Below are 25,600 nucleotides of genomic sequence, written 5' to 3'. Positions count from 1 at the left end.
AATGGTTATCCCATCCCTTGTATCCTCCCATTCTTCCCTCCCTCCCATTTTCCCCTTATTCCCCTCCCCTATGACTGTTCCTAAGGGGGATTTCCTCCCCCTGTATATGCTCATAGGGTATCAAGTCTCTTCTTGGTACACTAGATAATTCTAATATTGAGGGGTGCTTACTAGGTGGGTATACATACCATCTACAGTGTGCAGCAGAGGATGAAAGTAGACTTGGAGGCCAATGATCCTTGGGATCTGGTCTGAATTTTCTAGTCAGCTGGTCTGTCAATGGCCCTACCACATAAGGTCACATTAGCTTCATCTGAGGACTTTTAAAGTAGGAATGGCTGGACACAGAGAATCAGGATGTGTGTGCCCTTAAAAGTCTCAAAGAGGAGTTTACATACACAATATGGAGACTCTGCTAATTCTGTCCTCATCCCTAGGACCTGCCTAGGCATCTTTCTATTCAAATACCTCAGGTAATTCCTATTTCAGAGCTTTGCACGTTACTTGCCTTATTTAGACTTACAAGGACAAGAGCATGACAGATGAGTTACCAGAGGGTGTTAAATCACGGGGCCAGATAATACCATTTTGATGTAGTCTTTTACAAAATCAAAACTAGTGTCAAAATATGTCCTAATGGGAAAACTTCCAAAATTGTGTTTCCTTGCACCAGGTTGCTCTGGTGAGGCCAGTGGACATGACTTTCTCCACTTTTGCGCATGCCTCATTTATGACTCATACAGGGAACAGTAGAGGGGCTTTTTAAAATATTCTCACAGACAAAAACTTTTAGAGCAGGGCCCAGATGCTTAGGAAATAATGTCAGCTATTGACAAATAATATTTTATGAAATTAAAGTTTCTGCACAGTGAAGAAGACAAATGTGGAGACAGCTACAGAAGAAGAGGTCTTCCCTAACTGCACATCTGCTGGAGAATTACTATTTACAATATACAAAGAACTAAAAAAAAAAAAAAAACTAAAAAGGAAATCAAACAATCCAGTCAATGCATGGGCTAATAAAATGAACAGAAAGCTCACAAGATGAAATGTAAATGGCCAATAAACATGAAAAAAAATGTCCAGTCTTACTAGATATCAGAGAAAAGCAAATTGAGACTTCATTGAAATTCCATCTCAACTCAGGATGTCAGTAATTAAGACAATAAACAAGTTGGATGTGGCAGCGCATGCCTTTAAACCCAGCACTCAGGAGACAGAGGCAGAGGCAGGTGGATCTCTGTGAGTTCAAGGCCAGCCTGATCCACATAGTGAGATCCAGGATAGTCAGGCCTATATAGAGAGACCCTGTCTTTAAAAAAAAATAAAGAAGAGCAGGGAAGAGAGATATAAATGAAGGAAGGGAGAGATAGCAGGGGAATGGAAGAAGGAAGGTAGGAATGGAGGGAGGAAGAAAGGGAGGGAGGAAGGGAGGAAGGGAGGAAGGAAGGGAGGTAGGAAGGGGAAAATGGCAACAAAGGCCAGAGAGGATACACACAGAGACAAGGAACTCTCATACGCTGTTGGTGAGAATGTAAAACTAGTCTGGGTACTATGGAAATTCCTCAAAAAGTAAAAGCCAGATCTTCTATATTATCCATCTATACGACTCCCTGGGTATTTGGCTGAGATACTTACACATCAGTGTTGACTGCAGCATATATACAATGTCTAAGTTATGAAACCAACCTAGGTGTCCAACAGTAGAAGGGTGGATAAGGAAAATGATCTATGTACACACAGTGGAATTTGAAGTTACGTTGATTGCAGGAAAATGGGTACAACTAGAGATAAGTATACCAAGGAAGCTAAATCAGTCACGGAAAGACAGATGTCATCCACTTTCTCTCATTTGTGGGTGCCAGCTTTTACAGAGATCTATAAGGTCATATGTGTAGCAATGAAATTAGAAGTAAAATGAGAGAAAGTGAGGCTAGTAAGAGGGGCGAGAAGGTAGAAGATAGTAGTATTAAGAGGAGTTATGCTCAAAATATATTATATAGTTGTTTAAAATGGTCTTATGTAGTCTAGTGTAATTAAATAAAAAACTAAAAATATTTAGAATAAGCTCCTACATTGTGTTTGCACTCAGGCCCTTTAGTGTCTGTTTTCATATGAATTCTTTGTGCCTTGTGAAAATTTTTTCCTTAGTATTTTTGAAGAGTTTGTTTATTTTTAAATTATATGTATGTGTGTGGGATGGGGTGTTTATATATATATATATATATTCCTAAATATGTGTAATGATACTTGTATGTATATATATTCAGGGCTGACTATTTGGTATTGGATGACAACAAAAGACATGGTAACCAAGACTGAGGAAAGCCTACAAGGCCTCAACCCTACACAAAGGACTACAGGCTATTAAAGAATGCCTAGAACAGGAGAAATAGTCTTCCCCAAGGAAGAGAACACCATTTGATTATCCGACACCAAATGGTTAGCCCTGAACTGTATTTTCAAATATCTTTTTGGTGTGGAAAGAAAACCAGCCAAACTGTTTGCAACGGAGCAGTGGGACCACGATTAGATACAGGGCTGAAGGGAGTAAGCAAGTGAAGATGAATTTGGACCGAGATGATTCAGAAGAGCTGAGAGCAATGAATGGGTTTAGGACCATTGTGGCAAAAAAGAAATGGGAGTTTTGGCATTGCACCTAATTCCTTGTAAGCCCTACTAGCCTACCACTTCCCCAACGATAATGCATTGTAGAAAATAATGTTATGGAGGCGACACCCCATTGACTGACATGACCTTCATTCTTAATCTGCTTCCCACAAAGGAGCTTCAATTACTGCTTGCATTGACTCCCTTCCAAGATATCATCATGGGAAAGTGGGTAGGGTTGTGGAGATTGTGAGGCCCCTCTCCCGTTTTTTTACCCAGCCTGCCAAATATTGTACCCCATCCATGAAAGAAGATGGTGCCTCACAGGGGCTTGGAGGAGACTGTCTTCAGTGGAAAAAGCCTCACAGGACCTTCACAAATAAACCAAGGTTCTGCATTGACACAATGCTGTCTCGTACAAAGTGGAAAAAGTGGGGCGTGGAGGAACTGCTCAGCTTCTCGAGTATATTCCTCTGTGGCAAAGAGAAAACAGTTAGAGGCTTTCAAGGCTCCTCTATCCTTCCTGCCCTTCAGATGGTGCCCATGCAGCTGCCCATCTCAACTGTGAACTCTGTGCAAAGCTTCCACTTGAATGTGGCACAACTGGTTTCTCTCAAGGTGCATGAATATACACAGGTGTTCATGAAGATGTAGGGCAAGGGAGATTTGAACACTAAAGAAAGAAGAGCCATGTCTACCTTCAGACTCAATTTTCTTCTGGTAGCCTTTGTAGAAAAGACCTGTGGCCCAATAACTTAGTTCTATGTCAGTCTCACCTAATTTCTACCATGATATATTTTATTTCCATGGTTGCTTATGGCTTTGCCATGCCTTCAAAGAGTGTAAGGAAAGCCAATCTTTCTGGTTTCTAGGCCCACATGACTCTGGCTCTCTCTTCTTTGGAGTCCACAGCAAAGCCTAGGCTTGTTACAAAACCTGTCACAGACTCCAGCCCCCTCTGCACAGTCTTTGAAGCTATAGTGCCTGTGTCCAGCCCTCACTGCTTCCCCAAACTTTGTTTATGCCCTCCCTTGCAGTTGCCTCATCCACAAAGCAGAGAGTAATCCTCATCTATTTCAGGCTAGTCTGAATAGAGTAGCCTTTACAAAGTCTGGCTGCCTTTCCCCCGATTTCTTGAGCATCACTCATGTCCTTGGCAGTGACAATATGATACTCTCCAAATGTGAAGGAGGCAGCTGATGGGGATGTGGCCATCACTAAGCCTGATGTCATGACCTCTGTCATTCCCAAGGGAGAAAGGAGCATGACTGGGACCTGAGAGCTGTGTATATCTCTCTAGGAGGAGCAGATCAGCAATGCGACCACTGTAGAGCTAAGGCGATGGCTAAGTTAACGAGTTAGCGGTCACTCTTAACACATCCATGGACCCAGAAGGCACAGATGAAGCAAGGCATGGCAGTGGACCACAGTTGCTGCATTTGACCTATATTGTATTGTCACACGCTCGCCTCTCTCAGCAAGAGGAGCACTGCGACTTTAGAAGATACTTAAAGACTCCATGATCTCTAATGGAAATAGTGTATTTGTCTGAGGATAGCAGAGTTCCTGAGCTTTGTCCACTGGGACAGTATCTCAACATATTCCTATACAAAGAAGGGCAGGAAAAATGACTTAGATTTCCATCAGTCTACACTGAGGGGAAGCTTCATGAACTCAACAAAAACTTCCAGAGATCCCTCCCACAGTGAACAATAGGGGGTTTGCCACACCCAGATTCTAAACTCCCTTGCCTTTTAATTTCAACTTTCTTTTGAGGTTAAAAAATATTTTTTTATTTTATGTGAATAAGTACTCTCCTTACATGCCTGCGTGTGTACTGTGGATGCACCTGGTCCTCTTGGAGGCCAAAGGTAGGCAAGAGATCCCCCAGCATTGGAATTTAAAATGGTTGTGAGCTACTATTTGTGTGCTAGGGACTGAACTCGGGTTCTTTGCAAGAGAACTAATTACCGAGCCGCCTCTCCAGTTTGCTTTAAAGATCTTCTAAGCCCTTAGGCTAATCACTTCTTAATATTCTGCACATAGAAAACACCCCCCCCCCTGCCACCTCAGGTCATATAAAGCTATTCATATATCAAATTAATTTTAAGTTAAATTTTCCTTTGTCTATTTAGTTTTCTATAATCCAGGACTGAACTTAAGAGAGGATAAGACTTTTCTCCCACTCTATAATCAACTTTTTTACTGTCAGCAACTCTTGCCTGGAAGATATTAAAAACCCAGGGCCCTAGCTCATGATGGCTGTCTCTAACCATACCAAACTGGTCAATAACCATAGTCTTAAGCACGCCTCAGGAGGCTGAGCTCACATATCCCTAACTAAAAGTTCTTGTTTTCCTGAGGAGGAACCAGAAGTCTTTTAACCAAAGAGGTAAAGACTTAATGAGCCACCTGCTCAACCCTGGGAGAGTCACCACAGACTACACCTACAAATGGCATTTGTAAGGGTTCTCAGGCTGTTTCTCATTAGAAACCAGCCCCTCGGTGTCTTCCCCATGGCTTATTAATGTGTAAAGTAAAGGAATTAACAGGGCACATACAGCTCACTGGACAGCCGTGTTGTTTGTAAGAAGCCCTCAATATTTCATCCAGTGTATCACTACTGACCAACACACAATGGCTGTTAGGCTGACTATGTGGATCTTTGCAAAACGCTTTCCTTGGGCTAAAGTTCTGCCTACCCCAGCGGGGCGTGATGATTAAGAAATAAAATTTACCCATGTCACCATCCATTGAGAGCAGTAGTGCAGGATCTGAAATGTCACCAGATGTGTGATGGTAGGAAGCACGTCAATAGGAAGGAGGTGGTCTACGCGAACCCAGGACCAGGAAGCACATGGTTATGAGGAGCAATTCTACCAAGGGAAACATGGCTCTCTTACTCCTTCAAAGTGAGCTGAGGAAAACCTGAGCCCTGGGAAGACTTCATGGAACGTTTCACCCTCAAATCCTTCAGAGAAGCACCATGGCCTAACCTCACCCCTTTTCAAACCCATAGAGATCTTGGAAGAAGCCCCATGTGAGCTGATTGCAACAAACCAACCCCAACCCAGAGAGGTCCCTGCCCAGCCGGTGGCAGTGGGGAGCCCTTGTACCTTCTCCCCAGGACAGAACAGTCCTTCATCTCACACAACCCATGGAGTCTTCCACCTGATTAGGAGATGGGAACTCTTGGGGAAGGGGTTGTCTGAAAAGTGATGCCAGGTGGAGGCTGATGAAACTCACTGAAGTCATAGAAGATGCTCTGTAACCCTCCTGTCAGGTGTGAAATCGGTGATTGGAGAGGTTGGCGAACCACACAGTGAGAAAGGGCACTGGGAGGTGTCTAGAATGACCCATCTTATCCCATGTCACCTTTCCCCTCTATTCACCACCCTCATTGCTTAATATCAGAAATGAGTTTCACAATTGCTCCTTGTATGAATCTTATGTCCCACACTCACATATTTTGAGGTTTAAGGCCATGCTGATAGAAATGTGTTGCCCTAACCTAGATTGGCTAATTTTGAGAGAGTAAACACCTTTCCTATGAGCATGTACACACCTACACACACCCCCACACACACCTGTGTGTATACTCTCGTGCATGTGTGCACATGTGCGTATAGAGGTTGAAATCGGGTGTCTTCCTCAGTTGCTTTCTACTGTATCTATCAAGGCACGGTTTTTCCCTGAATCTGGAGCTCACTAGTCCTAGGCAGCTTGACCTGGGGACCCGCTATGTCTAACTTCCTACATACCTTCCTATTACTATACCTGATCAGATTTTAAGTGTCCTGAGCTCCAATTCTTACTTTATGAACTGAGCCATCTTTCCAGCACTGAGCACACTTTTCAAAAACGTAAAACAAGAAACCTAATTCCCATATCCATAGCCACTTCCTTTGTTGGATTTTTTCAGTGTTAGACCACTGTCCACCTGCAATGCTCTGGTATGGGTTTTCCCCTCCTCTTGGACTATTTTTTTTCACTGCAAGAATCTTCTAATGTAGTGGGTACACAAAGCTCAAATTAGTCATTAATGCACCACATTTTAAAGCAATCAAGGAATGATGGTACAGGGTCTTTGTAAAGTGTGTGATAATTTGCCGGAGGTCCTGGGTTTATTCCTACTATCAAAATAAGAAGTCAGTCCTGCCAGGTTTTTAGTCCTGTAACGTTAGTAATCCTTGTTGGTGGTAGAGAAGAAACAAGAGGAACATGGCACTTTGTGATTGCGTTCTTGCTGAGATATGGGTAAAGAAGCACCTATTGGGGGGGGGGTGGAGAGATGGCTCAGTGGTTAAGAGCACTGTCTGCTCTTCCAGAGGTCCTGAGTTCAATTCCCAGCAACCACAACCATTTATAACGTGATCTCACGCTCTCTTCACACATGCAGGTATGAATGCAGATCGAGCACTCATATAAATAAATAAGTAAATAAATAAATAAATAAACAAATAAATAAATAAATATGTTTTAAGCTGCTGATTTAATAAATAATCAAAAAATAAAAAATAAAAAATAAATAAAATTAAATTAAAAAAGCACCTATGTTATCCGAAGTGTATTTTTAGGTACCAAGTACACATGATTGGGCATTCAGGTTGGTCACTGGCAGGATGCTGATGCTGGTCTTCAAAGATATATCACCTGAACAGCAGGTGACCATCATTTAGGTGATGGTTGCTGTGTATGTCATCAAACTGAGTTAGTGTAAGGATCTTGAGATAGGATTGCACTGGTGGGGATGGAGAGGAATACACGCAAGCATGGATACCTTTATAAAAGGGGGGGGGGGAGAGCGCAGATGAAAGCTGGAGTGGGAAGAGCTGATGTTTCTATGATCCAAACTGTACTGTGTACCACAAGAAACATGAGGAAGAATGGCACAGGGCCTTAGCCTCAGGCACTTGCCTACATCTCTACTGCTTTTCTCCATCCTTCCTTGCACTGCAGCCTTGAATGTACAGGGCAACACCCTAAAAACTGTTCATGGAAATGGATCAGGAGAGAGCCTATGCTGGCCATTTTCTCTCACTGCTTCTTGTCTCCCATGTAAGTTGGTCTGTTCTGTCACAGCCTCCCAGCCATGATGAGTGGAAACTTCTGGAACCTCATTCCAAAATCTCTCTCTACTTCCTTGAGTTGTTTTCGTGGGTAGTTTGTCACAATTGTAGCAATGATGAACATTAGTACTGGACTCAGAAAAGCTATGGTTGTGCATAAAGTTTCACCACTTCATCGCATGTGGAGAGCAGTGGGACCTGGGGCATCTATAGGCCCATAGAAAAGTCAGGCTGTACATAAGCTACTTAGCCACCCCACCATGAAAAGCGGAAGGCATTTCCTGTTTCTATGATAAGATACTTTTGTTGACCAGGCAAAGGCCAAGATTTTCTAATAATCAGAAGGCTATGTATGCTCACTAGATAAAGAAAGCTACTTTGTTACTTCGTTTTCAGACAGTAGTCATTGTGGGCACTATTATTTTTAATATTCATGAGGCAGAGGAGAATATAATTGTGTGACTGCCCAGGGCTACATAATGAGACCCTGTCTCAAAAGGGGAAAAAAGAGGATTTCTTTTGAGACAATGATCCACATAGTCCAGGCTAGTTCCCAACTCAGTGTGTAGCTGAAGATGATCTTGAAATGCATTTCTTTAAATGGCCTGGATTGTGAAATTTTCAGGCAAATTGACAGAACTAGAAAATATCATCCTGAGTGAGATAACCCATACCCAAGAAAGACACACATGGTAATGTACTCAGAAGCAGATTTTATCTGTGTAGTACAGGATGACCATGCTACAATTCACAGACTCTAAGAAGCTAAGTAACAAGGTGGGCCCAAGGGAGCATACTTGAATATCTCCCAGAAGGGGAAATAAAATAGACAGGGGAAGTGGTTGAAGAGAGGGAACAGGATAAGAGAGGGAGTTCGGAGGGAAATGAGGGTGGGGATCAGATGTGGGAAGACTGAGAGTGGGAGGACAGATGGCCTGCAGAGAGAAAAGAAGCCATGGGCAGAGATTGAGGAAGTGTTCAACCAATGCCTGGCCCAATCTGAGACCCACCCCATGGGAGAGAGCCAACCCCTCAGACTATTTATGATACTCTCCTATGCTTGCGGACGGGAGCCTAGCATAGCCGTCTTCTGAAAGGTTCCACTCAGCAGCAGATAGAAACTGATGTTGAGACCCACAGCCAAACATTAGGCATAATGCAGGGAGTCTCGTGGGAAAGTGGGGGAGAAGGATAAAGGGACCTGGAGGGGACAGGAGCACCACAAGACCAACAGAGCCAACTACCTGAGCCATGGGGGAGATTATGGAGACTGAAACACCAACCAAGAACCATGCATGAACTGGACCTAGGCCCCCTACATGCATATTCTCAATGGGCAGCATGGTCTTCATGTGGGTCTCCTAATAAAGGTAGCAGGAGCCATCTCTAACATAGACTCTGTTGCCTGCTTTCGATCACTTCCCCTGGTGGGGCTTCCTTTCCAGGCCACTGTGAAAGAGGATGGGCTCAGTCCTGATGAGCTGAGGGAAGGGGCCTGACTTCCCTTTTCTGAAGTGTAGGGGAGGGCAGATGAGGAAGGGAGGGAGAGACTGGTAGGAGAGCAGGGTGGCTATGATTGGGATGTGAAGTGAATAAGGAAATAAACAAATTCTGAAAATGGTAAGGAAACCATCTGGGATATGAACATGCACACCTTTATTTTATATCACTTTTTTTTTAAAGAAAGAAGAGCTAACTAGCTCAGCAGCTAGGCAAATTTGCTGCTCTTGTGGAGGACTGAAGTTCAGTTTCCAGCACCCCATGTGTCAGTTCATAGCCAGGCAAGCATGCATACACATAAAATAAAAAGTAAGTCATTTAAAATGCATTTTCATAGCCCAGGTAGCCTCCAGAACCTTCCAGAGCAACTTTGGATCTGAGTACCATGTGGTAGGCAGGGGCCTGACCTTGCATGTCTAACTAAAGACTTGAGCCTAGGAAAAACTTCTTGTGGTTTCACCTTTTCTTTCTATTTCCTCCTCCTTTTCTTTTCCTACCTCTCTTTCCTGAAAATGTGTCTTTAATATTGCAATCGCTCAGCCCAAGGGTAGCCAAATTGGTGGTAGGGATTCCTCTGAACCCAAGTGAGTTGTCCTGTCAACAGTAGCTTTGATCTCATCAATAAAGAGACATGCCTCCCTCATCAGGAGTTGGCCCAAGATGTGTTGTTATGCAGCACAGAGACTACAGCATTGACATTCTTACTATTTGTTCACATTTATTGATATAGAACATAGGTTGAAATTCAAGAAAATATAAAGGCATTGACTTTCTTCTTTCATATTCACTCTACAAATAAGGATGGTGGAGAATGTTCCTCACTGCAGCAGTGGGCGTGGTTAGGGCTGCAAGCCTTCAGTCAGTAGACTTTTACCTCACGCCTGGCATTTCGGGTTTGTTCGTGCACCAACTCCACATTTGTTTCCCTGAAAACTGGAAGTCAACTAAGGTCAATAAGGTCAGAAGCCTTCTGTACACTATCTGTCTGTCTATGTATGTATGTATGTATGTATGTATCTATCTATCTATCTATCTATCTATCTATCTATCATCTATCTCTCTGTCAACCCCTTTGCCTCTATCTCTGTCTCTGTCTCTGTCTGTCTGTCTGTCTGTCTGTCTGTCTGTCTGTCTGTCTCTCTCTCTCTCTCTCTCTCTCTGTGTGTGTGTGTGTGTGTGTGTGTGTGTGTGTGTGTGTGTGTGTGTGTGTGTGCGCGCGCGCTTGCCCGGTCAGTGTGTAGTGCTAAACATTTAGCTGAGAGCCTTATTGTGGCAGGCAAATGCTCTACCACTTCTTTCTATGCATGACCCTTCAAATGCCCTTTGTGAAACTCACAATGGCATTTATTAAACTCCAGGTACAAGGAAAAGAAAAAGTCTTATTATCAAACAAGGTTATGCATCCATGGAAACCGTCCTCCACATGGTACCAGGTCACAGGCACCCCCTGGTCTTCCAAACGCTTCTTGTAGAGCAAAGTGTCATCTCGGAGCATGTCCCAGTGCATGCTCACTAACAATGCCTCTGGAAGTTGGGCAATGACCTTATTATCTGCTAAAAGAGGGGAAAATCCTGGGTCTTGCATGTGTTTGGTTTCTAGATAAGCTGCCTTGTTAAAAGGAGCAGGAAACTTGGGTTGCTGAAATTTGTCCCTGAACCTCTGGGGAATATTGTCAGAGTCAAGCCATTTCTGGTATTTCATCCAGGTATCTGGGGGGACATTAGCTCCTGTCAATATGGCATCCTTCCAGGAGGAGTCAATGGCTAGATACCTATACATAAATTTGTACATGATGTATTTGGTAAGTAATGGGATATTTTGGTTCTGCAGATGTGATGGTAACTGTAAATTGACGGCCTGAAGGATTGGATAAATAAGAACTTGAGCCCGGATCTGTGGAAGATCTGGTCTGCCCAATAAGGTCTGGGTGACGACGGCCGCAGCTGTGCCTCCGAGGCTTTCTCCACAGACGACAACCCGGGAGGGATCTACCCCGTAGGTTTTCGGGGACTTCAGGAAATGAATTGAGGCATTCACACAATCTTGAATAGCAAAAGGATGACAGTAGCCAGGAAGCTTTCTGTACCTGAAGAGAAAAGATTAAAATAAAATAATAAAATAAAACAGTGTAACAATATGTGTAGGGGTGGGTGGAGTGCATTTGAACCTGGTCTTCTATGCACCCGAGACCAAACTGGATTAAATCCTGAAATAACTAAACAAGTAAGAATAGTTATTAAACCCCTCCCCTTTTACCCCTAGGTGAGCCTAAAGAATTTTGCCAGAGTCAAAAACAGCTTGGTCCCTCCATTCCGACTCACTGGGCGAGGCCTAGAAATGATCAGGCCAATCATGGGCTGAAGATATTAAGGAGCCTGCTTCCAAGCCTCCTGACCGGACCTGAATTCGCTGGGACCTACGTGGTGGCAGGAGAGAACTAAATCTGGCAAGTTGTGCTCTGACCTCCATATTTGCATGACCCCATAAATACATCAATAAAAATAGAAAACAAAGCATTTGTCTTTGAAAGCAGAAAAATAATCTGAATTGACAGGGGAAAAATGCCCATCAAAAGTCCTGCTGGTCTGACTGCCTATACACAGAGATGGGGAACTGAAGTTAATGTAAAAATTAAGTTGCTTGCATTCAGAGAAGAGAGACAAGAGGGAAAAAATAAGAAAGAGGAGGAGAGGAGAGATGGGGGGGAGGAGAGGAGAAAATCTCCCTATATTCAGGCATTTCCTCCCAGGCCATTTCCACAGAGGCCCTTTGGCAGAACAGATCCCTCCTCTGCCTGAGTCATTCAACAGGCACTGGTCCATGGACCAGATCTCTGCAAGCATCTAGCAGAATGGCACACTGACCAATCTCAGAATAGTTTCATGCAGCCTCTCTGCGGGGCCTGTTCACGAATCTTCATTGTCTGGGAGATTATTGGAGACATGAATTCTAGTGGTAATATTCATGTCCAGACACAGTGGAAACCCACTGTGGGTAAGTCAACTGGGTGTTAACGAAAATGGTGCCTTTCCCAAAGTCCTCAGAAAGGTTCCATCTTATCCCAATGATACAGCTATACTGTGACCAGCCTGGTACATGCCAAAGCTAAATATGTTTCTCAAGAGGCTTCTAGTTCTTTTTCCTCTCTTCTGTAATACGTGTCCTTCTGAGACACAGATTGGTTTCAGGTAGAATTCATAGCAATGAAAAAAAAAAAACAGAGTAACTGAGTGTCCCTGCCACTCACCCGACTGACAGGAGGACTGAGTCTGTTTCCTGGGCCAAGAAACTGCACAGACTATGGAAGTAATCTGAAAGAGAAGAGCAAGTAAAAATTAGCTCATAAGGAGTGTCCACCATAGCCCTAGGATGTCCCCTGCTGTGCAGCCATGAAGTTGAGGTCCTCTGTCTGTCTCTATCCTTGTCTCCTCTGAAGTGAGGAGGCACCGGTTCTACCTGGGCAAAGCCAGGCATTCGTCTCAAGCTTCTGAGTGTCTGAGCTTGAGTGACAGAGAGACTCAACTTCTACAGGGATAGAAAACTGAAGGCCAAGAAAAGTTAAGGATCTGAAAGGGACAATGCCAAGACTGCAAAGCTAAGATTGACAGCTTGGGAGTATTAATAATTTTGTATAGTACATTTAATAATAGATTTTTCCATTTTTATTTCGGTATATGTGTCATTTCTGTATCTGTGTGAGTATATGTCATCTGAGCAACTGCAGAGGCCAGGAGAAAATGTCAGATGGCTTAGAGGTGGAGTTAAGGGTGCTTGTGATCCACCCTTGTAGGTTCTGTGACTGGGTTTTCTGCAGGAGGTGGTCTTCACCACTGACCTATCTCTCCAGCCTCCAAAATGGTATCTTCGGTGCATCTGAAGTTCTAGACAGTACGTCTTTCAGCATTAATGCATCCCTGGAGCAGTATATTAAGTACTGCTCTCATCTGTTTATTTGTTTGTTTGTTTGTTTTTTCAAGGCAGAGTTTCTCTGTATATCACTAGATGCCCTGGAATTCACTCTGGAGGCACCTCTTTATTTGTGTTCTCCTGCATGGCCCAGCCTTCTCTTTTGACTCACAAGTTCATAGGTCAGGGACTGAGTCTTCTTGAACAAGTGTCCCCTGAGCCTCGAGAGGGGCTGAAGCTAATAAGTATGTGGTCTGGAACTATCTGCTAAGCCATCATTGCTTTTGCCATCCACAGGGACTGGAGACTTGGGGTGAAGTGCTCTTCCTAGTGGGTTTGGATGACGGAGAATACACATGGGTCTCATAGATGAGACACATACATAGTTTGTGACTGAGAGAGAGAGAGACGGGGGTACCATGGTAACGTCTCCAGCTCTATAACTAACATGGATATTTCCACCACTAGGTGGCAGTAAAGTGACCCCGAGTCAGGGAGAGGAGAGGGGAGAAGTTGCCCTCTCACGGGGAAAATTTGGACACGCACGCACGCAAGCTTCCACACATTCATCCACCCAAGTGTATATGTACCAGTTCACTCACCGATGTCTCCTTTTGTGCAGTAACTTGTATAAACATCCACTGACTCGTGCATTTTTTTTAAAGCAAAAATGGTAGCCAAGATGGTAGGGGGGGCCTATCCCCAGACCACAGATGTGTTTGTAACATAGTGCAGTGGGTGGGATTTAACCTCAGGGTGAGGCAGTTCAGAAAGGTCGCTGAGGGGCATAGGAGAAGCTGAAGATAAGCAATGACAGGTTGCTTGCTGTATCTTCAAAGATCCCTCTGATTCAAGGAAGGATTGGCCCAAAGGGATAAAATAGAACTATGACATCCTTACAAGGGTATGGAGTGGGGGGGGGGCAGACATAGTAATCCCAACAGCATTGAGTCAAATACATGGGATTGGCATCATTGTGGGACAGAGTAGATACGATGCTGGCTGTGAGTGGAAGGGAAAGGATGGAAGGAGAAGAGAGGGGGGAGGAGGAGAGGGAAGAGAAAGGGAAATGAATCATCCATACCTGTTATGCTGGGATCTTGGATATTGCTTTTCACCATCCACCTGAGACTACTGCATAGATGTGACTCTCAACATTACTCTATTCACTAGTGAAGGATCCTCAGTTGTTGCTTGTTTTGGCTCCATCCTGAAAGGGCCTATGGGTGTGTAGTTGATTGCATAGATGTGACTCTCAACATTACTCTATTCACTACTGAAGGATCCTCAGTTGTTTCTTGTTTTGGCTCCACCCTAAAAGGGCCTATGGGTGTGTAGTTGATTGCGTAGATGTGACTCTCAACATTACTCTATTCACTAGTGAAGGATCCTCAATTGTTGCTTGTTTTGGCTCCACCCTGAAAGGGCCTATGGGTGTGTAGTTGACGTGACGCAGGTATGAGGTACTACTTGCCCCATGCCCCGGGGGATGCTTCTTACCCAAGCTGCCTGCCACTGCACCGCCTCCGTGGTAGAAGAGGATGCCTCGCCTAAGACTGGAAGAAGTTGCCTTGGGCTGGAACAGCCTCACTGGGACTTCCCCAAAACACAGATCAGTCACTACCACGTTGTGGTTCCTCTTCGTGGCCATTGCATCTTGTACAGTCTGAAAAAATCTTGGCATGGAGCAAATTCTCAACTTCTCGAATATAGTCCCCTGGTGGAGAGGTGGGTGGAAAGACAGAAAATTAAGGGGATGCAGGAAGGGAAAAGAGATGAGGTAGGATATCTCTTTACTCCAATGAGTAAAGATTGATGGCTGCTTTCACCTCTTTATGTAACAAGCATGAGGAGAATTCTCGACTTTTAAAGAAGATTTGTTTTTAGTTTATGTGTTTTAGGGTTTTGCCTGTGTGAGTGTCTATGCATGGTATGAGTGCCTAGTGCCCACAGAGGCTGGAAGAGGGTTTCAGATCCCCTAGAACTGGAGTTGTAGGCAGTTGTGCGCCAAGATGTGCGTGCCTGGAACTGAACCCTGGACTTCCTCAAGGGCAACAAGTGTTCTTAGCCACTGGCCCATCTCTCCAGCCCCACTTTTTTTGGTTTGTTTGTTTATTCATTTCTGAAACACATGGCCAGGAACTCACTATGTAAAATAGGCTGGCCTCAGCCTGCCTCTGCCTCCTAAGTGCTGGAAGTACAGGGGTGGACCACCATCCCCTGCCTTGCTTTATCTTTTTTGTTTTTTGTTTTCTAATCAGGAGTGTGTTCACAAATAATCCTGCATAATTCCCCCTCAACAATCAGCCTACAATCTCATCTAGGAGAGAAATCCTCCCTCCTTCCATCTCTCCCCCTCTTACCCCTACCCCTCTCTCCCTTCACCCCTACCCTTCCACCTCCCTACTACCATGGTAGGTGTATGAACTTAACTTTCTTTTCTTTTCTTTTCTTTTCTTTTCTTTTCTTTTCTTTTCTTTGTTGTTGTTGCTGCTGCTGCTGCTGCTGTTTTGAGACAGGATTTCTCTGTGTAGCCTTGGCTGTCCTAGACTCATTTTGTAGACCAGGGTGGCCTCGAACTCACAAAGATCCCCCTGCCTCTGCCTCTTAAATCCTGGGATTAAAGGCGTGAGCCACCACTGCCCAGTGAACTTAACTTTCTTAATGGTTCCTGCCACTTTCAAAAGAATCCAGCCTGAATTATTCCTGTGAAGCATTGATTGTGAAATTTGGGACTGTTTTTTCAATCACACTGGCCATTAGTGCAGTACGAACTAAAAATGACTAATAGAGTCATGTAATATGTTGGTAGAAGTGACCCTTTTGGAAAAACTCATTCAAAAAATGTATACAGAGGGGGCTGGAGACATGGCTCAGAGATTAAGAGCACTGGTTGTTCTTCTAAAGGTCCTGAGTTCAATTCCCAGCAACCACATGGTGGCTCACAACCATCTATAATGTGATGTGATGCCCTCTTCTGGCCTGCAGGTGTACATGCAGGCAGAGCGCTGTATACATAATAATAAATAAATCTTTTTTTTTTAAACCTCCAAACCAACATCCACAGATACAGTAGGATACTGAAGTGTGTCTCTTTTTCTTAATGCCCTCACTCAATTCTGACTGTGTACATTGTGTTTAATGAACTCTGACTGTGTTTCAGACCAATTCATTCTGCAAACTGTTTCTGTGACGTAAGTCAAGATCCTGCTACATGTCAGTGGAATCTCTGTCAGGAGCTCCTTAGGCTGCACAGACCACCACAACCAGCTTTCCTTTATGTGACCTCTACTATCCTTCTTGGATTGGGTGGGGGTGAGGGTCATCTGAGAGTCTTACCACTTTCCCTACAGCATTTTCTGTATCTCGTCCTTATGCAAAGTGGAACGACCATAGTTACTTAAGGAAACCTCACTGCAAGGATTGATGTACCGATACTCTAAAGTCACTTTGATGTTTCCAAGAAAGTTACCCAAGAGCTGGTTGAGTTAAGTCACTTGTGGATGAATTGACTCAGAGAAGAGGACCTCATTAAGCTGCACATGTTGCATCCCAAACATTTAGGTGATCAATAATTTAGTTCATCTGAAAGTTGCAAAAGTTTACATCTTCTTCCTATAACTTTTTTTTCATCCTTCCTCCCCATCCTTACATACTAGCTGACTGCCTGTGAGAGGCTCAGAGTTCCCAAGAGCCATTCATTATTAAACACAAATCCTAGAACCAGGCATGAAAAATATCCCTTTAAGTTGTAGATCAGGGAAGTCCAAGAGACTCCTCAAACAATATAAGCTATTTCCAATATAACATATACATATATATATATATATATATGCTATGTCCAATATAAACATAAATAACATAACAATCCTGCCATTGTCTTTGGTTGTCTTCAAGAACTTGAAGATAAGAAACCCCTGTTGCAGAAGACACCACAGGACTTGGAGGATAGAGTTGGAAGTGACCTATAAGCTTCCTCCCTAAGGACTAGCTCCCATAGTATCAGAACATGTTAAGAAAATCAGTAAAGAAGAAAAGTCATCAGTAGTCCTACCTCTCTGTAAAGTCTATGAATCACAGCAGTGACTAGTCTGTCAATATGTCTCCAATGGTACAGTAGTGGATCTCTTATCTGGTTGGTAACCAACAGCCACCTAATTGGACTTAAGGGCCATTCAGTAGGAGGGATTTCATGATTGGTGTAAACCTTGGCAGCCCTCCGTGGTTGGAGTGGCCATAGCCCTTGGAGCAGAACCTACTACTTCTGTTTTCCTGAGTAAACATCATTCCTTGCTGTGTTGTAAATATTTATCCTGGAGCCCACAGATAAATGAAGCTTGCATCCCTCATCAAAGACACTTCTTACAACATAGGAGACCATTACAGGAAGCCACAGTTGGACAAAATACAGAGAATAAGTGCCTGATAAGTGTCCAGCCCAAGTTGGTATGTCTACAACACAAGGCTTTAAGCCTTAGGCACGGGGAGAAAGGTGAAAGAGGAAGAACAGAAAGACTGTAAATGGCTGAGGACCAGGGTGTGTGCTGCTTGATATGGTCTTTTAGACATGACAGGGAAGCTGACCCATGCAATCTCAGCAATAGGGTTGCCTAAACAAGATCCACACAAGGCTCTGTCTAGGTGAGACCTGCAGGCAATCCATGGCCGCTGAGAAAGGAAGAATCAGTTTTCACCAGAAAGAGTTCCCTATAGGTTATCAAGTGTTCAGCACTGAACAAATGTACATGTGAGCAGCAACACTAAATGGACTCTGTAGGACACACACACACACACACACACACACACACACACACACAGACACACACACACTATGAGCAGACCACAGGAGGAGCTGGAGTGTGAAGGGGTAAGGAGAGAAATGACATAATTGCACATTAGTATTCCTGTGTGAAATTCTCAAAAGCCTAAAAAGATTTTAAAAAAACACTCTAGAGCCAGGTGTGGTGAGGCATGCCTTTAATCCCAACACCTGGAAGGCAGAGGCAGACAGATCTCTATGAGCTCAAGGCCAGCCTGGTTTACAAAGTGAATTTAGGACAGCCAAGCCTAACACAGAAAGACCCTGTCTCAAAAACACCAAACCAAAAACCAAAAACAAAAACCAACAACAGCAATAACTGTAGAAATCTTGTAGTGTATATTAATTATAGACAAAAATATGCTCCATAGCCAGCCATGGTGGTGCACACCGATAATCCCAGCACTCCGGGAGGGAGAGACAGACAGTTTGCTATGAGTTTGAGGCCAGCCTGGTCTACAAAGTGAGTCCAAGGCAGCCAAGGCTACACATTGAAATCTTGTCTTGAAAAACCAAAACAACAACAACAACAACAAAAAAAAAAAAACAAGAGGAAGAAGAAGAAGGAGGAGGAGAAAGAAAAAAAAAAGAAAAGAAAAAAAACTACAAAAATTCCATTTAGACATTTGATACTTGTATATAATACATTACTACTGTTGCCTGCTCCCACTGGTCACCTTCTCCTTCCCAACTCCCATTTTGTTTCTTTGTGACCCGGTAAATTTCATTAGCTATACTTACAGGAACATGGGTGAAGAGTTGTTTTCAGGAGGGACTTACCACTATCTATAACACTTTAGAATGCCCTTTTCCTTCCCCCATTAAACATTAACAACCTTAGCAAGGGACAGGGCCTTGTGAGATCCTACCCCCATCCATATCGATGGACCCGGTCTTGTGGAGATCTTGTCAGAGCTGCTGGGAGTTCCAAAGTGTTTCCTCCACTTCTGGTTCTTCCGTTCTTTCCAACCCTTCCTCTACAATGGTTCCTAAGCCTTAGAGAGGATGCTCTAGACGTCTCATTTATGGATGAGCATTCCACAGTCATCTATTCTCAGTTTTCTGTCCAGCTATGAGCCCCTATAGTCATTGTTAACCACTGAAAAGAGATGCCCCTCTGATCAAAGATAAATTAATGCAGAGGAACAAACACACTTATAGAAATTAATTGGATGGGCGTGTCATGCCTCTTAGCAAAACAAGATGCTGGCTTACTCAGTAGGACTTTTAACTTCCCCCAGCAACTGACTTTTGGCCAGACTTCGCAGCACGAGATATGGGGTACCTCCTGTGAAGTGGGCATAAAATCTAATCAGGAGGTGATTGATTACCCCATGACAGTCATGCCATTATTGTACTAGTGGGTACATATTCCCTAGCAGGTTGATAATGTGACACATAGGATCCACAGTTTAGTTAGACAGTTAACAATTCTCCCTCAGCAGCCTGAAAAAAAAATCTCCCATTATTATGGAAACTAGCAACACGTGTCCCTGTCTTATTGAAAGCATTTACAATATAAGAAAATTCGTCCTCTTTCTGATTGATTGCAACTTTTTAAATGCACAGTATTTGTGTGTGTGTGTGTGTGTGTGTGTGTGTATTCAGAGAGTAAAAAGAAGGGCTCGTCCATTTTTGTTATAGCACCAAAAAATGGCCCAAGATATGCTTTACTCTCTAACATTATTCCTGTTTATGATACCAACAGAAAATTTACACAATATCTTTTATGGTAATCAGAGAGCTGTAATCTGCTAGCTGGACAACCCATCTCACTTGGGCAACACTGATTATCTTCCAAGGCCCCCAGGGCCCCACCTGGTCCCTGACCACAGCTTCCCTGAAGTTAAATTCATCCCTTCCTCCACTTACTGTTACAGACACATTGGACTCTATTCCAAAACACATATGCTCCCAGGTCATAGTTTACTGTACTCACAGCCTTCTCCCTCTTATTTCTCTACACTTTTATTAGTCTTTCATATGTGGCATATAAACTTGCCAGCCTGACCTTTGGTTTAACAGTCTCAAGGTTCAAGGGAGTCATAATACTACTAATAGAAACAAAATTGGTCCTCAGTTATTCTGTCCTTTGTCTGGGGGCCTCAGATGAGACAAAGGACAGGACATTTTTTTTTTCATCTCCCTCAGACTCTATATAATAGATTAAGTTTTCGCTGGTTACCTCTAACTCTCCTCTAGGAGATAATAAATCTAGTTTTGTGGTTTGTGTCTACTAGTTCCAACCATCCAAAAATATTTAAGAGACAAAACAAAGCAAAGCAAAACAAACAAAAACCATCAGCTCTGAGAATTGGGAGCTTATTGGACCACAGGACACCAACGGAAGGCTCTTACCAAAGAACCAAAGGACATATTTTAACCAACTCAGCAGGAACAAAAAGATTCACATTACCCTAGGCAAGGTCATTATGAACTGTGCATTTGCCAATCCAAAGTGTATAAAACCAAAGATTATTTCTTTTAAGAAATAGACTCCAAGCCAGGCATGGTGGTGCCCACCTTTAATCTCAGCACTTGGGAGGCAGAGGCAGGTGGATCTCTGTGAGTTTGAGGCCAGCCTGATCTACAAAGTGAGTCCAGGACAGCCAAGGCTACAGAGAGAAACCGTGTCTTGAAAAATCAAAAAAAGAAAAAAAATAGAAATAGACCCTATAAATGTCTTCCTTGCTAACACAACCCCTGTATGGCAAGTGAAAAGATAAGACGCTCAGCTCATTAAGTGGGCATAGCTCTGCCCGTTGTCAATAACACAGCATGTGGCATATCACTACTGAGCAGCACACACTGGACTGTTAGGCTATGCGGATTTTTAAAAAAACACTTCCCTGCCGCTAATGTTATGTCCACCCTCACAGAGCATAGTCATTAAGAAACAAAAGTTACCCATGTCACCATCAGATGGAAAATGTAGTAGAGGATCCGAAGCTTCGTCGGGTGTGGGATGGAAGGAGGTACTTCAGTATTGAGGAGAGTGTCTATGAGAACCCAAGCATTGACTCCCAGGACCAGAAGACACATGACAGCGAGGAAGAGTCCGACGGAAAACAAAAAAACCATGGTACTACTCTTTGTTCACAGTGAGTGGAGGAAAATCTGTGCCTTAAGAAGGCTTCATTGAGCATCTCAAGCACAAACCCAAGGCACTTTATAACCTACAGAGACTCACCATGGCCTGGCTTCACCTTTTTAAAGCTCTTCTTGATGTTGAAAGCAAACTCCCCCCGCCCCCCCCCACTTCCCGTGTGAACTGGTTTCACCAGATCACAACCTGGCCCTGCTCCTACCCAGAAGCAGTGGAGCTCTAGCAACTTGTCCCCAAAGCAGGTCAGTCTTTCATCATCCGAAGCGTTGACAACTCCGGGTAGCAAATGGACTTCCAGTGCAGGGAAGACTATATGGAAGGAGATGCCGATCCACAGCCAGGTCTCTGGGAGGTCAGGAGAATTGAAGTGAAGGTAAAGTGCATACTGTGCTCTGTGACTCTCCTCTCAAGTGTGAAAGCAGAGATTAGAGCAGGTAACCAGGAGAGCCACAATGAGGAAGAACACAAAGGAGGGAGCAACCAGACACGCCCCTCCCTTACCTATCTGTTCTCTACTCCCTCTCCCCATCTGCTCAATGTCAAAACATGCTGAACCCTTGGTGACCTTGGTACTTCTCTTCTCTGTGTGAATAAAACACTAGAACATCCACAGATAGCTTGCTTCGTCTCCTACAGAAATGATACCAAATGAGTCCTTTGAAGTTGCACACTATTGTGCCATGCTCTGTTGAGGGGAGCATTCGGGACTTTAGATCAGCTATTCTCAACCTGTGAGTTGTGATCCTTTGGGGGATCGGATGGCTCTTTCACAAAGGCACAAAAACTCTTTTTATTTTATTTTATTAATTTATTCAGATTACAACTCAATTGTTATCCCATCACTTGTATCCTCCCATTCCTCCCTCCCTCCAGCTTTCACCCTATTCCCCTCCCCTATGTCTGTGACTGAGAGGGACCTCCTCCCCCTCTATATGGTCATAGGCTATCAAATCTCATCTTTGGTAGCCTGCTTATTCTTTCTTTGAGTGCCCTCAGGCCTCCCCACACAGAAGAGGTGGTCAAATATGGGGCACCAGAGTTCATGTCAGAGTGAGTCCCCGTTCTCCACTGGAGAATGTGCTGACTATTGGCTAGATCAGAGTAGGGGTTCAGTGTTTACTACATGAATTGTCCTTGGTTACTGCAATAGTTTGAGCAGACACCCCTGGGCCCTGATCCACCTGTCATGGTGTTCTTCTTGTAGGTTTCTAGGACCCTCTGGGTCCTTCTATCTCCCCATCTCCTATATTTGTCTTACCTAGAGTCCCAGTGGGATGTCCCCACATCTATCCCAATCTCCTGGTAAGTGAAGACTTTCATGGGACATCCCTTTTGGGCTAGTGCCCAATTATAAGTGAGTATATACCATGTGAGTCTTTCTGCTTCTGGATTAACTCACTCAGTATGATCATTTCTAGTTCCATCAATTTGCCCAAAAATTTCAGGATTTCCTTGGTTTTAATAGCTGAGTAGTATTCCATAGTGTAAATGCACCACAGTTTCTTTATCCATTCTTCAACTGAGGGACATTTAGGTTGTTTCCATGTTCTGGCTATTATGAATAAGGCTGCTATGAACATGGTTGAGCATATGTCCTTGTTGTGTGGGGGAGCATTTTCTGGGTATATTCCAAAGAGTGGAATAGCTGGGTCTTGAGGAAGCCCTATTCCCAGTTTTCTGAGAAAGTGTCAGATAGATTTCCAAAGTGGTTGTACAAGTTTGCATTCCCACCAGCAATTAAGGAGTGTTTCTCTTTCTCCACATCCTCACCAGCATGGCACAAAAACTTTCACTAAGACATATAGTGACAATTTTGCGCTCTCTCTCTCTCTCTCTCTCTCTCTCTCTCTCTCTCTCTCTCTCTCTCTCAGATTTATTTATTATGTATACAGTATTCTGCCTGTAAGCCAGAAGAGGGCGCCAGATCTCATTATAGGCGTTTGTGAGCCACCATGTAGTTGCTGGAAATTGAACTCATGACCTTTAGAAAAGCAGTCAGTGTTCTTAACCTCTGAGACATCTCTCTAGCCCAATTTTGATTTCTTTTATAACACAGTTATGTTGTATAAATATGTTTTTTTTTGTTTTAATCTCCAGTGTTGGATATGGAATTGCTTCAGATTGCCCATAGTAACTAACTGTGCTTTGTCTCATGCTCTAGGAGGAGCGAGAGGTTGCCAGCTGCAGCTAGCTTATGTTTGGAATTCTGAGGACCCTTAAGAGAGTAGAAAAAATGCCAGAGCCCCAGAGAAGTAGTGGAAGCTGCTGCACCTGCTGCTTCTGCTGCTGCTTTTGCTGTTGCTGTTTGCTGGATTGCCGTTTGCTGGATTGATGGTTGCTGGATTGATGGTTGCTGGTTGGAGATATCCTGACAAGAAAGATTAGCCTTGCCACAAGGAACTCAATGTCCTAATTAGCAGGAAGTAGTCTAAAGAGATATACACCCTCTTTACCATCTATCTTTTTTTTTTTAACCTATCTAGTGTTGGGAGATAGAGGGGATTGGGACTAAGAAGGGTGGTAGTTATAATAAGTCAATACGTAGCCAAAAGCCTAGTTACAAAGACCAGCAGAAAACACATATATTTACACTACAATTGCGACAGTAGCAATATTATAGCTATGAAGTAGCAATGTGAATAGTTTTCTGAATGGGGTCACCACAACATGAGGAACTGCATTAAAGGGTTGCAGCTTTAGCAACATTGAGAGCCACTGCTTTAGAGATAGCCAGTAAATTCCTGAGGCTTCTCAAATTGATCCTCTCCTGATGAGCCTTGAGATAACAAGAGCTCTAGCTGACCCTCCATCAGAGCTGAGAGAACCCTGAACCAAGGGCAACTGTCCAGGGTCCTACCCAAGAGAAGCAGAAAGATACTGGTTTGGGTTTTGCTGTTGTTGTTGTTGTTGTTGTTGTTGTTGTTGTTTTCTGTTTTCAGCTTCAGACACAGAGGGTATTATCGTTTAAGGGGAAAGTGTTCATATTTTTTTTTATAAAACTGTATTTGTAAAAACAAAAAAACCCAGCTATGAACATGGTTGAGCATATGTCCCTGTTGTATGGTAGGGCATTTTCTGGGTATATTCCAAGGAGTGGAATAGCTGGGTCTTGAGGAAGCCCTATTCCCATTTTTCTGAGAAAGCACCAGATAGCTTTCCAAAGTGGCTGTACTAGTTTGCATTCCCACCAGCAATGAAGGAGTGTTCCTCTCTCTCCACATCCTCACCAACATGTGGTGTCACTTGAGTTTTTGATCTTAGCCATTCTGATGGGTGTAAGATGGAATCTCAGTGTCGTTTTGATTTGCATTTCTCTGATGACTAATGAGGATGAGCATTTCTTTAAGTGTTTCTCAGCCATTTGATATTCCTCTGTTGAGAATTCTCTGTTTAGTTCTGAGCCCCATTTCTCAATTAGGTTATTTGGTTTTGTGGTGCTTAATTTCTTGAGTTCTTTATATATTTTGGATATTAGACCTTTGTCAGATGAAGGGTTAGTGAAGATCTTTTCCCCATCTGTAGGCTGTCGCTTTGTTGTGCTGACAGTGTCTCCTGCCTTACAGAAGCTTCTCAGCCTCATGAGGTCCCATTTATTAATTGTTAACGTTAAGGCCTGTGCTGTTAGTGTACTGTTCAGGAAATTGTGTTCCAGGCTCTGCTTTATTCATAATATCCAGAACATGGAAACAGCCTATGTGTCCCTCAGTAGAAGAATGGACTAAGAAACTGTGGTACATTTACACTATGGAATACTACTCAGCTATTAAAAACAAGGAATTCCCGAAATTTGTGGACAAGTGAATTGATCTAGAAATTATCATAATGAGTGAGTTCACCCAGAAGCAAAAAGGGACAAACAGTATATACTCACTTATATAGAGACACTAGTCCAAGGGATACATCCCATGAAAAACTTTACTTACCAGGAAAGTGGGTCAGAGGAGAAGACATCCTATTGAGATTTTAGGTGAGAGTAGCATGGAAGAATGGGGAAATAGAAGGATCCAGAGGGTCCTGGAAACCTACAAGAAGAACTTTATGACAGGCAGATCTGGGTCCTGGGGTCCTCCTCACACTAAGGCACCAGCCAAGGAGAATATAGGCAGTAAACTTCGAACCCCTACCCAGACCTAGCTGATGACCAGGATATTCTCCACCATTGAGTGGAGAATGAGATCTGACTCTCACACAAACTCTGGTGCCTCCTTTTCTGACCATGTTGTCCCCTGGATGGGGAGGCCTGGCGGCACTCAGAGGAAGGATAGCAAGTTACCAAGAAGAGACTCAATAATCTAAGAGCATATATAGGGGGAGGAGGTCTCCCTCAATCACAGACATAGGGGAGGGGAGAAGGGGGGAAGCGGGAGGAAGGGAGGAATAGGAGGATACAAGGGAAGGGTTAATCATTGAGATGTAATATGGATAAATTAATGAAAAATAAACAAACAAACAGACTGTGTTTATTTCTCTGTTTCTCTCTTAACCTGGCTCTCACACAAATAATTGAGACGCTTTTATATTTGTTTAATAATAAGCTTCACAGCACAATAACTGAGCAGCAGTTATAGGCCTATTCTTAACTCTCTAAG

General features: G+C 43.5%; 1 protein-coding gene across 1 annotated transcript; it reads right to left on the bottom strand.

The window, feature by feature from the left end:
* Positions 1–9,292: 9,292 nt before the first annotated feature.
* On the bottom strand, positions 9,293–21,082 carry LOC311599457 (arylacetamide deacetylase-like 4 family member 1). Its single transcript, XM_084785366.1, has 4 exons — positions 20,813–21,082; positions 14,587–14,803; positions 12,428–12,491; positions 9,293–11,266 (listed from the first exon to the last, which is right to left on the bottom strand). Exons 1-4 carry the CDS (start codon positions 20,984–20,986, stop codon positions 10,492–10,494), a joined length of 1,230 nt encoding a protein of 409 aa, XP_084641492.1. The 5' UTR covers positions 20,987–21,082; the 3' UTR covers positions 9,293–10,491.
* Positions 21,083–25,600: the final 4,518 nt, after the last annotated feature.

This window comes from Acomys minous (genome assembly GCF_964271855.1).
Source record: "Acomys minous genome assembly, chromosome: 6".
In the NCBI taxonomy this organism is placed as follows: Eukaryota; Metazoa; Chordata; class Mammalia; order Rodentia; family Muridae; genus Acomys; species Acomys minous.
Note: the sequence above shows the minus strand (reverse complement) of the source record. Positions and strands in the feature narration are given on the sequence as shown.

Bases quoted from the DNA above. Each gene is read 5' to 3' on its own strand.
- LOC311599457 (XM_084785366.1), bottom strand. From the start codon at position 20,986: ATGGTTTTTTTGTTTTCCGTCGGACTCTTCCTCGCTGTCATGTGTCTT. The intron at 12,492-14,586 runs GTAAGAAGCATC...CTTCTCTTTCAG, and splicing joins TGCAGTGGCAGGCAGCTTGG to ATTACTTCCATAGTCTGTGC. The intron at 11,267-12,427 runs GTGAGTGGCAGG...TTTTCTCTTCAG, and splicing joins TCAGTCCTCCTGTCAGTCGG to GTACAGAAAGCTTCCTGGCT.